Genomic DNA, 12,657 nt, shown 5'->3' on the forward strand with positions numbered 1-12,657 from the left:
CATCCAGAACTCATTTCAGTCAGAATAATAAATGTCTGCAGATGTTCGTGTGTTAATGAGTTGAGACCTGGTTCTATTGCAGCTGGATCGGAACCAGAACATGCTGGGAGGTATTAAACATGACGTCATCACTGCTGTCTGGCCGCATTTTGACGTTTTAATCGGAGCTAACAGCTTGAGGCAGGAGGAATGTGCGCGGCCTGCGGCGCCCCCTGGCGGCGGCCGGCCGCTCCAGCAGCGCTGATGTTTTCCAGCAGGTGGCGCTGCAGCAGCGAGGCCCGTCATGTGAAGAGCTGGATATTTATGCAGCTCTTTGTTTTTGTTGAAATTTTATTTTTTCAAAACAATTTTTCCCCCTGAAGTTATTTGCTGAAATTTTAATAAAAAATCAGATTAAATATTTAATAAATATTCTAAACAAAATGTTAATTAAAAAATGTTTTACGCAACAAAATTTACACAAAAAAATAAAGTGCTTGAAAAGGAAAAACGAATGATGTCATTATTTAAATATTTTGACTCCTCCTGTCATCTGGTTGGTCAACCTGCGGACCAATCAGCTTGTTTCTAACCGCATAAGCCCCGCCCCTTTTAGTAGAATCATGATTTGCTGCAACAGAAAAATATACAGACAGGGATTCTTGAGAATAATCAGGTCCTGTGCATAAAGCACACAATGTGAATAAAATATACACAAAGTATAATTTTTTCAAATATCTGACTAAACTAACCTGGGTCATGTGATCACAACAATGTATATTCTCCAGGTATTTGATGAATATATTTTATTTTAAACATTGTAGTCGGTGGATGATGCCTGTAAAATCCCTCGTCCAGGAGCAGAACTCAATACATTATAATAGTTTAAAACAATTAAAGAAATACTAAAATTATATATTATAACAATTAAGTATAAGTATTCATATGAATAATTATAAAATTATCAATAAATTGAATTATATATTTTCCAACTTCATTGAAATTTGTCCGTAGTTGTCAACACCGTCAGAAATGAAAAGAATGTAAAAAAAAATCAGGCATTATTGGGGCACCAGAACTTCTGAGGACCCCATGACCGCTTCCTGTTTCTTCCTTTGCTAGGAGGGCTAGTTAGCTCCGGTTAGCTTAAGTTATTTAGTTTTTTCTTCTTTTTATTCCTAAGTTGTTCATCACAACCATGATGTGTCAACACCATAACTGACTATTTACAAAACTTTGATGACATTTTGTGAAATAAAAGCTTAATTTTGGTAAAATGTAAAGATTTCATGGACCTGATGAGCTACAACATGGCCTCCTTCAGAATAACGTCATATAAACGGAGGTAGCTTAGCTTTTCGTCAACTCCATCAGTTTTTCTGACTCTTTCAGTGAAATTGTTGTCAAATCTCTCTTAAATGTGCAATTAATTCATTTTAATGTATTTTACATAAATTGCGTTACTTCACATGGACCAAGTTTTTCATTTTACTCACCAGTTTGTCACCTTCAGTTCTGGGTCAATCCGTCAGATGGACTTTATGTTTATTTTAAATATTTATTTTGTTTCTTGAGAAGCATTTTGTCTGTAAAATGAGTAAAAATATCACTAATAAGGTCATTAAAAATTATTTTATATTTATTTTGTCAGATGGTGATGACAGCGTTCTGGGTCAGGTCCATTAAAAATGTAATTTTTTTAAAAATGTTGCAGCTGGGAGCCTGTAGCTTAGCATCTTTACATTTCCTAAACATTATTTGTCATATTTGCATAAATAAGGTTGAAAAATAACAATAATAAAAAAAATTATGGGAAAATTAAAACCCATTTTGTTCTTATTCTCCAGAATCACTGACAGAAATGAATTCAGCTTTTAACAGAATTTTAAGCTTAGACATGATTGAAGTGTTAAAGGTGTGTGGACCGCTCTGGTTCTGGAACAAACGGGTCGGATCCGCGGTTCTGGGTCATCAGAAGTATTTTGTGTTTATTGATCCTAAAGTGAACAGAAATATCAAGTTATCGCTCCAAGAACATTAAACAAGAACACAGAGAGCAGGAAACGGGTCGGTTCTGATTCTAGGATATCATCTCTATACAAATGGGCCCGGCTGGAACCAGAACACCGATCTGGACCGGAGTCAGTCCTTCTTCTGAGGGAACGACGCCTTGACCAGTTCGTACAGCGTGAAGCCGACTCCTGCAGGGAGAATCGGAGCGTCAGAACAGAACCGGACCGGACCTCTGGACTGGATCGATCAGAACTTTTCTCACCCAGGACGGTCAGCGCCATGGTGGCCCGGTACAGCAGGGCGTCGCTGCTGCCGCCCTTCAAATGGACCGGCATCCCGTTATCCTCCTGCAACAGAACCATCAGAGAAACCGGGTCAGAACCTGCAGCCGGGTCAGCAAACGGGTTAGACATGGACCAACGGGACCAGAGATCAAAGGTCATGTAATAAAAACATTCCAGATATTTCTCCTGTTAAATGATGAGAAAAATGTGATTTTAATGAAAAGCTTCGATGGTTCTGGTTCTGTTGGACCTGACGGGTTAAAACATTCATCATTTCTAAAACTGCTGCCAGAAACTCCACAAGATGCTCAACAGTTATTTCCAGTCGTTATTTTGTGGAGGAATTATTTTAGAACGTTGTAACTTTATTCTTGTTTTATTCTGTAACAGAGTCGATTTGAGTCAAAGTGATTCAACAAACTTCCATCATGGCGTCATGACAACAATCAGTCCTCAGCTCTGACGCTCCTATGACGTCATCACAGGGGGCCATTTGTACTCTTTAACCATACTTCACATGAACACATTTACAACTTCTCGTTTATTCAGCAGAACCCAAAAGGTTCTGAAGTTTCTTCTCTGCTTTGAACCCACAGGTTCTGTCTTCTTCTTCTTCTTCTCTAAAACTGTCAGCTTTATGTTGGTTCAGTTGTTGAAGTTCTTCAGTCGACACCTTAACTGATCTAAACTGGGTTTGGTTCTGAAAAACCCCCAAAAGTTCTGGGTTATCATCAATAACCTTCAGTTCTTTATTAAATTAAGAGGTTCTGTTCGGTTCTGGGGGATAAATGATCCAAAGAAGACAGAAAACCAGCAGAACCGCTGAGCAGATCAATAATTTGACCTTCATTTAGCTTCCTGGAGCGTGACCTCTGACCCAGCGTGACGTCAGCGGTGTGTGAAGGTGGACCTGGACGCATGAAGGTGTGTGTGGGGGTGTATGCTCACCTGGAACACCTTCTGCTTCTGGGGAACCTTGTTCTCCACCTGCCGGCGGGCAGAGCTGCAGATGCTGCGCCGCGCCATCTGCTGGACGGCCTGGGAAACGCACCCGGACACCGGTCAAACTCACTCAGACACACACCCGCTACAACATTTTGATAAACTTCCTCTTGACCGGGTTCATGGCCAGAATCAGAACCAGTTCGAGGCTGACAGGAGGTTCTGTTACAGCTAGAGCCGGTCCGGAAGCTCTCTGACCCCGGCTAGCTAAGTGAAGCTAAAACTAGCCGTTGAGTTGAGCCGCTTTAATCCAACTGGTCAGAACTAAATGGGCGCCAGAAGCCGGAAGGTTAATAACCAGTCAAATCTACTCACATTCATGGTTCTGAACATCTTAGTGGACCCGTCAGGTAGCGCGATTCTAACACAAGGACACCGGAACTGATGCAGCTGCTGCTTCTTCTTCGCTCGGTGAAGTTCTCCGCTTTGAGCGCTCCGCCACCCCCTGCCGGACACTCAGCCAAACTACATGTTCAGTTTAACCTCCAACCCCCCAAAAATGTAGATTCTGCGCATTAAAGTTCTGATTGAAAGGTATTAAATACTCATGTGTGTTTTATTGTTTTCTGGACTTCCAGAACCTCAACAGAACCTCAGCCTGATCTCCTCCGTGGAATGGAGATTCTGTTCAATGGGCCTGAAGTTGAGGCTTCCATGTCCTGAAGCCAGAACCATCAGAACCAACACCAGTTGATTCGTTTCTGAGAGGAACGGCTTCACGTGAGCTTTACGGCTTCACGTGAGCTTTACGGCTTCACGTGAGCTTTACGGCTTCACGTGAGCTTTACTTTCTGATTTAATCTTTCAGATCATTTTCTAATTTCAGCTCTAGATGGACTTTAATTCAGAAATGTTCCTGCCCTGATTCCCAGCATTTCAAGCTAAAGTTTTCCCAGTGAGAGGAACTGGTTCCACTGGTTGACCAGGCAGTGACCAGGTAGTGACCAGGCAGTGACCAGGCAGTGACCAGGTAGTGACCAGGTAGTGACCAGACAGTGACCAGACAGTGACCAGGCAGTGACCAGGCAGTGACCAGGTAGTGACCAGGCAGTGACCAGGTAGTGACCAGGTAGTGACCAGACAGTGACCAGGTAGTGACCAGGCAGTGACCAGGTAGTGACCAGGTAGTGACCAGACAGTGACCAGACAGTGACCAGGCAGTGACCAGGCAGTGACCAGGTAGTGACCAGGCAGTGACCAGGTAGTGACCAGGTAGTGACCAGACAGTGACCAGGCAGTGACCAGACAGTGACCAGGTAGTGACCAGGCAGTGACCAGGTAGTGACCAGGTAGTGACCAGGCAGTGACCAGGTAGTGACCAGGTAGTGACCAGGCAGTGACCAGACAGTGACCAGGTAGTGACCAGACAGTGACCAGACAGTGACCAGGCAGTGACCAGGCAGTGACCAGGTAGTGACCAGGCAGTGACCAGGCAGTGACCAGGTAGTGACCAGGTAGTGACCAGGCAGTGACCAGGTAGTGACCAGGCAGTGACCAGGCAGTGACCAGGTAGTGACCAGGCAGTGACCAGGCAGTGACCAGGTAGTGACCAGGTAGTGACCAGGCAGTGACCAGGCAGTGACCAGGCAGTGACCAGGCAGTGACCAGGTAGTGACCAGGTAGTGACCAGACAGTGACCAGACAGTGACCAGGTAGTGACCAGGTAGTGACCAGGCAGTGACCAGGTAGTGACCAGGTAGTGACCAGGTAGTGACCAGACAGTGACCAGGTAGTGACCAGGTAGTGACCAGGCAGTGCGATGGTCCAGGTTGGAGCCCAGAGTGCGGAGCAGTCAAATGAACAACAATCATGATTTAAAAATTAAGAATTTATTGATTTAAAGCAACAATATTAACAATAATATTAAAAACAAACATCATCAGAGCAGAAATGAAACAAAAGAGGCTTTTAGTTCATGCAGCACAGAGACAGCAGGAGACACAGAGTCTGATTCGGACCAGAACCAGAACCTGGACCAGGACCAGGACCTGGACCAGGACCAGGACCAGAACCTGGACCAGGACCAGAACCAGGACCTGGACCAGAACCAGGACCAGGACCAGAACCTGGACCTGGACCAGAACCTGCACCAGGACCAGAACCAGGACCAGAACCAGGACCAGGACCAGGACCATGACCAGAACCTGGACCAGGACCACAACCTGCACCAGGACCAGAACCAGGACCAGAACCTGGACCAGAACCAGGACCAGGACCAGAACCTGCACCAGAACCTGGACCGGAACCTGGACTAGGACCAGAACATGCACCAGGACCAGAACCTGCACCAGAACCTGGACCGGAACCTGGACCAGGACCAGAACCTGGACCAGAACCAGAACCTGGACCGGAACCTGGACCAGGACCGGAACCTGGACCAGAACCTGGACCGGAACCTGGACCAGGACCAGAACCTGGACCAGGACCAGAACAACGTCTTCAGACAGCTCCAGGAGGCCGGCAGCACCGTGACATGCAGCAACGCAACGCTCAGACCCACCGCAGGAACCAGAACCAGGACCAGGACCAGAACCAGGACCAGAACCAGGACCAGGACCGCTCAGACGGATCGCTGTTCTCTGATCATCTACGTCAGTTTTAGGTTCTTCTGGATCTTTTCCTGCTTTTTCTTCTACAATTAAAATTAAACGGCAGCAAAACGTAAATAATGGACCTGGATAATTCCTGGATCAGAACCCAGAGGTTCTGCTGAGCTCTGAGGACGTTGATGAGCCTCAGACCAGCAGGCGCCATCAGGTCATCTGAGTCGGACCGGAACCTACTGGACTTCCTGGCCCGGGTCGGTCCTGGTAGCCGGACCTGGTTCCTGCAGTGGGAGCGGTACGTGTGTGACCCGGCGGGTCGCTCCAGAACTTATGGGGTTCTTTCCCTGTCCGGTTCCGCCTCGCTCTGCCGTGCTGTTGGAATCTAAAGAAGCAGATTTTAAGGTCAACGCTGCAGCAGAACCGCTCCGGCCCGGCCCGGCCCTCAGTGGGAGATCTCGGCGGGGTTGTTGCGGTTGCCGAATTTGTGGTGGATGATGAGCAGCAGGACGCCCAGCAGGAAGCAGACGGAGCCCACGCTGATGTAGGCGATGCCCAGGAACGGGTTCTTCCCGCCCATCCAGGAGATGGTGCTCAGGATCATCCGCTTCCGGCCCTCGAAGCTCCGCACCGGATAATCTGGGATCCGCTCGTTAAGGAGGAAGACTGGGCTTCTACTGGGAACATGGATTAGTCACAATGACCTCTGACCTCTGACAGGATACTGTACACCACCTCCAGGGTGTAGTTGCCGCACGGCAGCGTGGGATGCACGTTGCTCCGCCTCTGGATGATCCGGTACAGCTTCCGGAACGTGGGCAGGGCGGCGGTCCGCATCCACACGATGAAATCCTCGTTGATGAATCCGTTGTTGTCCGGGTCGGAGTCCAGCTGGAACACGGGCCGGCGCCAGTTCACCGGCCGGGTCGTCCCTGAACCGGAGGAAGGTCAGACTTTAACAGCGACTGGAGCAGAACCGGTCACTGGGTCAGAACCGGCCGGCCGGTCACTGGGTCAGAACCGGTCACTGGGTCAGAACCGGCCGGTCACTGGGTCAGAACCGGTCACTGGGTCAGAACCAGCCGGTCACTGGGTCAGAACCGGCCGGTCACTGGGTCAGAACCGGCCGGCCGGTCACTGGGTCAGAACCGGTCACTGGGTGTCTGATCCATCCATCCATCCATCCATCCATCCATCCATCCATCCATCATCCATCTTATCCGGGTCGGGTCTCGGGGGCAGCAGCCTCAGGAGGCCCAGACTTCCCTCCCAGCCTCTTCCAGCTCCTCCAGGAATCCCAAGGCGTTCCCATAGAGAGACATCGTCCCTCCAGGTGTCCTGGGTCTCCCCTCCTCCCGGTGGGACCTGAACTCCTCACCAGGGAGGCGTCCAGGAGGCATCCTGACCAGATGCCCGAGCCTCAACTGGCTCCTCTCGACGTGGAGGAGCAGCGGCTCTACTCTGAGTCCCTCCCGATGACCGAGCTTCTCTCTCTAAGGGAGAGCCCAGCCACCCTGCGGAGGAGGAAACCCATCTCGGCCGCTTGTACCCGTGATCTCGTTCTTTCGGTCATGACCCAAAGCTCATGACCATAGATGAGGGTGGGAACGTAGATCGACCGGTAAATCGAGAGCTTCGCTTTTTGGCTCAGCTCTCTCTTCACCACGACGGACCGGTACAGCGCCCGCTTCACGGCAGACGCTGCCCCAATCCGCCTGTCGATCTCCCTTCTTCCCTCATTCGTGAACAAGATCCCCAGATACTTAAACTCCTCCACTTGAGGCAGGACGACCCCCCTGACCCGGAGAAGGCACTCTACCCTTTTCCGGCTCAAGACCATGGCCTCGGATTTGGAGACACTGAGCCTCATCCCGGCTGCGAACCGCTCCAGTGAGAGCTGCAGATCACGTTCCGATGAAGCCAACAGGACCACATCATCCGCAAAAAGCAGAGATGTGATCCTAAGGCCACCAAAACGGATCAACACCTCGGCTGGTCAGAGATTCTGTCCATGAAAGTAATGAACAGAATCGGTGACAAAGGGCAGCCTTGGCGGAGTCCAACTCTCACCGGAAACAGGCCCGACTTACTGCCGGCAATGCGGACCAGACTCTGACACCGGTCATACAGGGACCTGACAGCCCGTATCAAAGGGCCCGGTACCCCATACTCCCGGAGTACCCCCCACAGGGCCCCCCGAGGGACACGGTCGAACGCCTTCTCCAAGTCCACAAAACACATGTAGACTGGTTGGGCAAACTCCCATGCACCCTCCAGGACCCCGCTGAGGGTGTAGAGCTGGTCCAGTGTTCCACGACCAGAACCAGAACCACACTGCTCTTCCTGAATCCGAGGTTCGACTATCCGACGGATCCTCCTCTCCAGGACCCCTGAATAGACCTTACCAGGGAGGCTTAAGATTGTGACCCCCTGTAATTGGAGCACACCCTCCGGTCCCCCTTTTTAAACAGGGGGACCACCACCCCAGTCTGCCAGTCCAGGGGAACTGCCCCCGATGTCCATGCGATATTGCAGAGTCGCGTTAGCCAACACAACCCCGCAACATCCAGAGCCTTAAGGAACTCCGGGCGGATCTCATCCACCCCCGGAGCCCTGAAACCCTAGGGGCCCTGCCACCCTAGGGGCCCTGCCACCATAGGGACCCTGCCACCCCTGGGGCCCTGCCACCGAGGAGCTTTTTGACCACCTCGGCGACCTCGTCCCCAGAGATTGTAGAGCCCAACCAAGAGTCCCCAGGCTCAGCTTCCTCAACAGAAGGCATGTTGGTGGGATTGAGGAGGTCTTGGAAGTATTCAGCCCACCGGCCCACAACGTCCCGAGTTGAGGTCAGCAGCGCACCATCCCCACTATAAACAGTGTTGGTGCTGCACTGCTTCCCCCTCCTGAGACGCCGGATGGTGGACAAGAATCGCCTCGAAGCCGTACGGAAGTCTGTCTCCATGGCCTCTCCAAACTCCTCCCACGCCCGAGTTTTTGCCTCAGCGACAACCCGAGCCACATGCCGTTTCGCCCGCCGGTACCCATCAGCTGCTTCTGGAGTCCCACAGGCCAAAAAGGCCCGGTAGGACTCCTTCTTCAGCTTGACAGCATCCCTCACCGAAGGTGTCCACCAACGGGTTCGAGGGTTGCCGCCGCGACAGGCACCAACAACCTTGCGGCCGCAGCTCCGATAGGCCGCCTCGGCAATGGAGGTACGGAACATGTACAGGTGCCCAGATGGGGGGCCACAAGTATGCCCACTCCAGCCCGGCGCCTCTCACCGTGGGCAACTCCAGAGTGGAAGTACGTCCAGCCCCTCTCAAGGAGACTGGTTCCAGAACCAGAGCCATGTGTCGAGGTGAGGCCGACTATTTCTAGCCGGAACCTCTCAGCCTCGCACACTAGCTCCGGTTCCTTCCCCACCAGAGAGGTGACGTTCCACGTCCCAAGAGCTTCTGCAGCCGAGGATCAGACCGCCAGGGTCCCCTCCCTCGGCTGCCGCCCATAGCACAATGCACCCGACCCCTTTGGCCCCTCGGACAGGTGGTGAGCCCATCGGAAGGGGGACCCACGTCTCCTCTTCGGGCTGAGCCCGGCCGGGCTCCGTGGGTAAAAGCCCGGCCACCAGGCGCTCGCCATCGTGCCCCACCTCCAGGCCTGGCTCCAGAGTGGGGCCCCGGTGACCCGCGTCCGGGCGAGGGAACGCCAGATCCAAGGTTGTTGTGCATCATAAGGGTCTTCGGGCTGCGCTTTGTCTGGTTCCTCACCTAGGACCTGTCTGCCTTGGGTGACCCTACCAGGGGCATAAAGCCCCAGAGAGCAGAGCTCCTAGGATCATTGGGACACTCAAACCCCTCCACCACGATAAGGTGGCAGCCCACCTTATCGTGGTGGTGTCTGATCTATTCTTATATTCTACGCTTTGAGTTATTTCACTTTATTTCTTTGCTTCTCACAGTAATAAATAAATCGACCCAGAAGTTGTTCTGATAAATGATGGTTTTGTTGTTTTGAAGCCATTTTCAACTGACATAATAATAAAAACTTTAGATTCTAATGAAATTTAACTCTGGAACTGGAAAACATTTTAAATATCCAAAATAAATCAACAAAACTGGTAGAAAGAGAAAAACAATCATTTCTGTCTAAGGAAATTATTGATCTCATTTTATGGTTTGATTAACTGACTTATTGCATCACCAGGTTCTGTCCACTTTGATTCCTCAGGAATCCAAAGAGATCAAAATAAGAACGTTTTTCTGTCTCGGTTTGAACCGGACCGGACTCCGGTTTGGACCCGCAGCAGACCGGACCGGACTCCGGTTTGGACCCGCAGCAGACCGGACCGGACTCCGGTTTGGACCCGCAGCAGACCGGACCGGACTCTGGTTTGGACCCACAGCAGACCGGACCGGACTCTGGTTTGGACCCGCAGCAGACCGGACCAGACCGGACTCCGGTTTGGACCTGCAGCAGACCGGACCGGACTCTGGTTTGGACCCACAGCAGACCAGACTGGACTCCGGTTTGGACCCGCAGCAGACCGGACCGGACTCCGGTTTGGACCGGGCGGCTCGGCTCGTTACAGGAACTGATGGTACCTTGGAAAGCGACGGTGAGGTTGGTGTTTTCTGCTCCAGGATTCCTGAACTTCACGTGTTTGTCCGTCCACCAGGCGATTCCCGTGGCCGTCAGCGGGATCTGGACCTTGCTGCCGTTTGGGTCGTTGTAAATCAGCTCCAGTGAGTCTAGAAAATAAACATACTGCATGAATTCAGCAGGAGATGTGGAGCGGTTCTGCGGGGAAAGGCCGAGTCGTCACCGTTAAACATGCTGTTGGCGATGGCTCCGCACGGCGCGATGGGCTTGTTGCCTTGCTTGGCGTACGGCTCGCACTCCTTACTGGGTTTCTGTCGGGAGGCAGAGAAATAAACGCAACGGCTGGATGCAGCAGAGCGTCCTGAGCAGCGCAGCTCACCCTGAGGGACTCCTCGTTTCCGTTCAGCTGGCTGTCGTCTCGGGACTTGACGTACCGCCGGTGGTTCTGGTAGAAGTTGGAGAGTCCGTAATACATGAAGACGTTGCTCTGCGGGCGGAAGGAGACGGTTAGGCCCCGGCGGCAGCGGGCCGTCACCCGGAGACAGCGGCTCTTACTTCGTACGGCTGGTCCAGGTGGAAGGGGACGGAGCAGGTGCACGGCTTGGTGCTGTTCCAGCTGAAGTTCTGGGAGCAGGTAAAGCACGGACTGGACATTTCTGCTCCTGTGTAATCGACCTGGACAGAAACCATCGTTAGATGCTCAGCATCATGGATCTGAAACGTTTCAACCCAACAGCTGCACTGGGTCGTCACTAAAATGAGTTTGGTTGAAACATTTAAAACTTGGCTTTACTGTTAATTATGTCTGTCTTTTAAACTTTTGCCAAATCACCCAGAGGACCTCAGCTTTCTAAAGAAATATTTATGCAGGGAATGTTTTACAAAGACGGAACAAATGGAGCTTTATTCAAGGATTCCGTTTTTATTTCATTTTATTTGTCAAATCCTCCATAGAAACGGTAAATAGAGCTGGTTCGATCCATACAATTAAGAACAGGACCGTATTTTAAATGTTCAAACCAAAGACATGTCACTAAAACAGCAGATTTCTGGATGGAGTCTGGTTGACACATTTTTTAAACTTGGTCTGTTTGAAATTTTTATTTATGCCGAATCAAGCAGAACGTTTTATTTTTAATAAATCTTTATGAAATTGTAATAAAGGGTGTATTTTATATATATATAAAAAAAGGAATAAAATGTCACTAAAATGCCATATTTTCGAAGTCTGGTTGAAAATGTTTTTAAAGCTAATTTCTTTGGTGTTAATTATGTTTTTATTTTATTTTTCTTTTAGCGGAATCATCCGGAGGGGCCAAGTCTTCGAAACAAATGTTCACTTTCCAGCAGAGAGAGCAGTTTAAACACGCCAGGAGGAAATGTCTCTAAAACACCAGATTTCTGGACGGAGTCTGGTTGGGCTATAACAGCGTGTCACTGGGTTGATTAACGGTTTCTGTTGATTCTCTAACAAACATGGCTACCTCGAACTCCTTGATGTTGTTGGACGTCACGTAGAGGCCGATGCCGATGGGGATGAACATGAGGCCGATGATGAAGAAGGCTGGCAGGACGGTCCCTGCGGTCAGGATGGGCTGCCAGGCCGGGAGTCTCTGCTGCTTGAAAGCGGTGTTTTCAGGCTTCTTGTTCCGCAGAGAGCCGCCTCCGCCCCCGGCCGCGGCTCCGGATCCCGACACGGTGATGTGTCCGTCCTCGTCTTTGTAGCTGGAGGCCATCATTGTCAGCGGTTGTTTCCAGCGAGAGGTTTGTGAAACAACTGTTGACCGTTAAACTGACGGATTTAAAGCATTGTTATAAAATCACAGCAGCCACCAACGTCTTCCTCCTACTTCTCTAGGACCAGTGCTGCCCCCTGCCGTCTAGACGAGGACAGTGTTTGTTTTGTTTCAAAGGCGCCATCTTCCGGCTCGTTTTGGTAATGCAGTTAATAAATCTGGAATTAAAAACTTAAAATAACAAAATACACGAGGATAAAATCAATTAAAATGGACTTTAAATAATATATGTAATTAAATTCTGACTTAAATCTCAGAATTCATTTTTCTGTAACCCCTATATCTCCTCCATAAATTAAATATAAAACTCAGAAAAATGATTTAAAGTCAATCAAAACTATATAAATAATGTAGCTGCAGTTATGGGACACATAAAGCAGTTAAACTAATAAATGATCAAATTAAAAAAAAATTTAATTCATTGAACATCTAAAATAATCA

The 12,657-nt window shown here is 49.9% G+C and overlaps 2 protein-coding genes across 2 annotated transcripts; both read right to left on the reverse strand.

Moving 5' to 3' along the window:
* Positions 1–1,940: 1,940 nt before the first annotated feature.
* cox7a2b (cytochrome c oxidase subunit 7A2b) lies at positions 1,941–3,866 on the reverse strand. Its single transcript, XM_008396949.3, has 4 exons — positions 3,594–3,866; positions 3,225–3,314; positions 2,255–2,339; positions 1,941–2,180 (listed from the first exon to the last, which is right to left on the reverse strand). Exons 1-4 carry the CDS (start codon positions 3,609–3,611, stop codon positions 2,122–2,124), a joined length of 252 nt encoding a protein of 83 aa, XP_008395171.1. The 5' UTR covers positions 3,612–3,866; the 3' UTR covers positions 1,941–2,121.
* Positions 3,867–5,091: 1,225 nt separating this feature from the next.
* LOC103457042 (cell cycle control protein 50A-like) lies at positions 5,092–12,312 on the reverse strand. The gene is made up of 7 exons (XM_008396948.3): positions 11,905–12,312; positions 10,976–11,095; positions 10,800–10,907; positions 10,644–10,731; positions 10,423–10,569; positions 6,547–6,753; positions 5,092–6,460 (listed from the first exon to the last, which is right to left on the reverse strand). The coding sequence occupies exons 1-7, from the start codon at positions 12,157–12,159 to the stop codon at positions 6,267–6,269; spliced, it is 1,119 nt and encodes a 372-aa protein (XP_008395170.1). The 5' UTR covers positions 12,160–12,312; the 3' UTR covers positions 5,092–6,266.
* Between the last annotated feature and the right edge of the window lie 345 nt (positions 12,313–12,657).

This window comes from Poecilia reticulata, chromosome 21 (genome assembly GCF_904066995.2).
Source record: "Poecilia reticulata chromosome 21, P_reticulata-male-v2, whole genome shotgun sequence".
Taxonomy (NCBI): domain Eukaryota; kingdom Metazoa; phylum Chordata; class Actinopteri; order Cyprinodontiformes; family Poeciliidae; genus Poecilia; species Poecilia reticulata.

Bases quoted from the DNA above. Each gene is read 5' to 3' on its own strand.
- cox7a2b (XM_008396949.3), bottom strand. The intron at 2,340-3,224 runs GTGAGCATACAC...GTTCTGTTGCAG, and splicing joins AGAAGCAGAAGGTGTTCCAG to GAGGATAACGGGATGCCGGT. The intron at 2,181-2,254 runs GTGAGAAAAGTT...TTCTCCCTGCAG, and splicing joins CATGGCGCTGACCGTCCTGG to GAGTCGGCTTCACGCTGTAC.
- LOC103457042 (XM_008396948.3), bottom strand. From the start codon at position 12,159: ATGATGGCCTCCAGCTACAAAGACGAGGACGGACACATCACCGTGTCG. The intron at 10,570-10,643 runs GTGACGACTCGG...TTTATTTTCTAG, and splicing joins CGCCAACAGCATGTTTAACG to ACTCACTGGAGCTGATTTAC. The intron at 6,461-6,546 runs GTATCCTGTCAG...AGCGGATCCCAG, and splicing joins CACCCTGGAGGTGGTGTACA to ATTATCCGGTGCGGAGCTTC.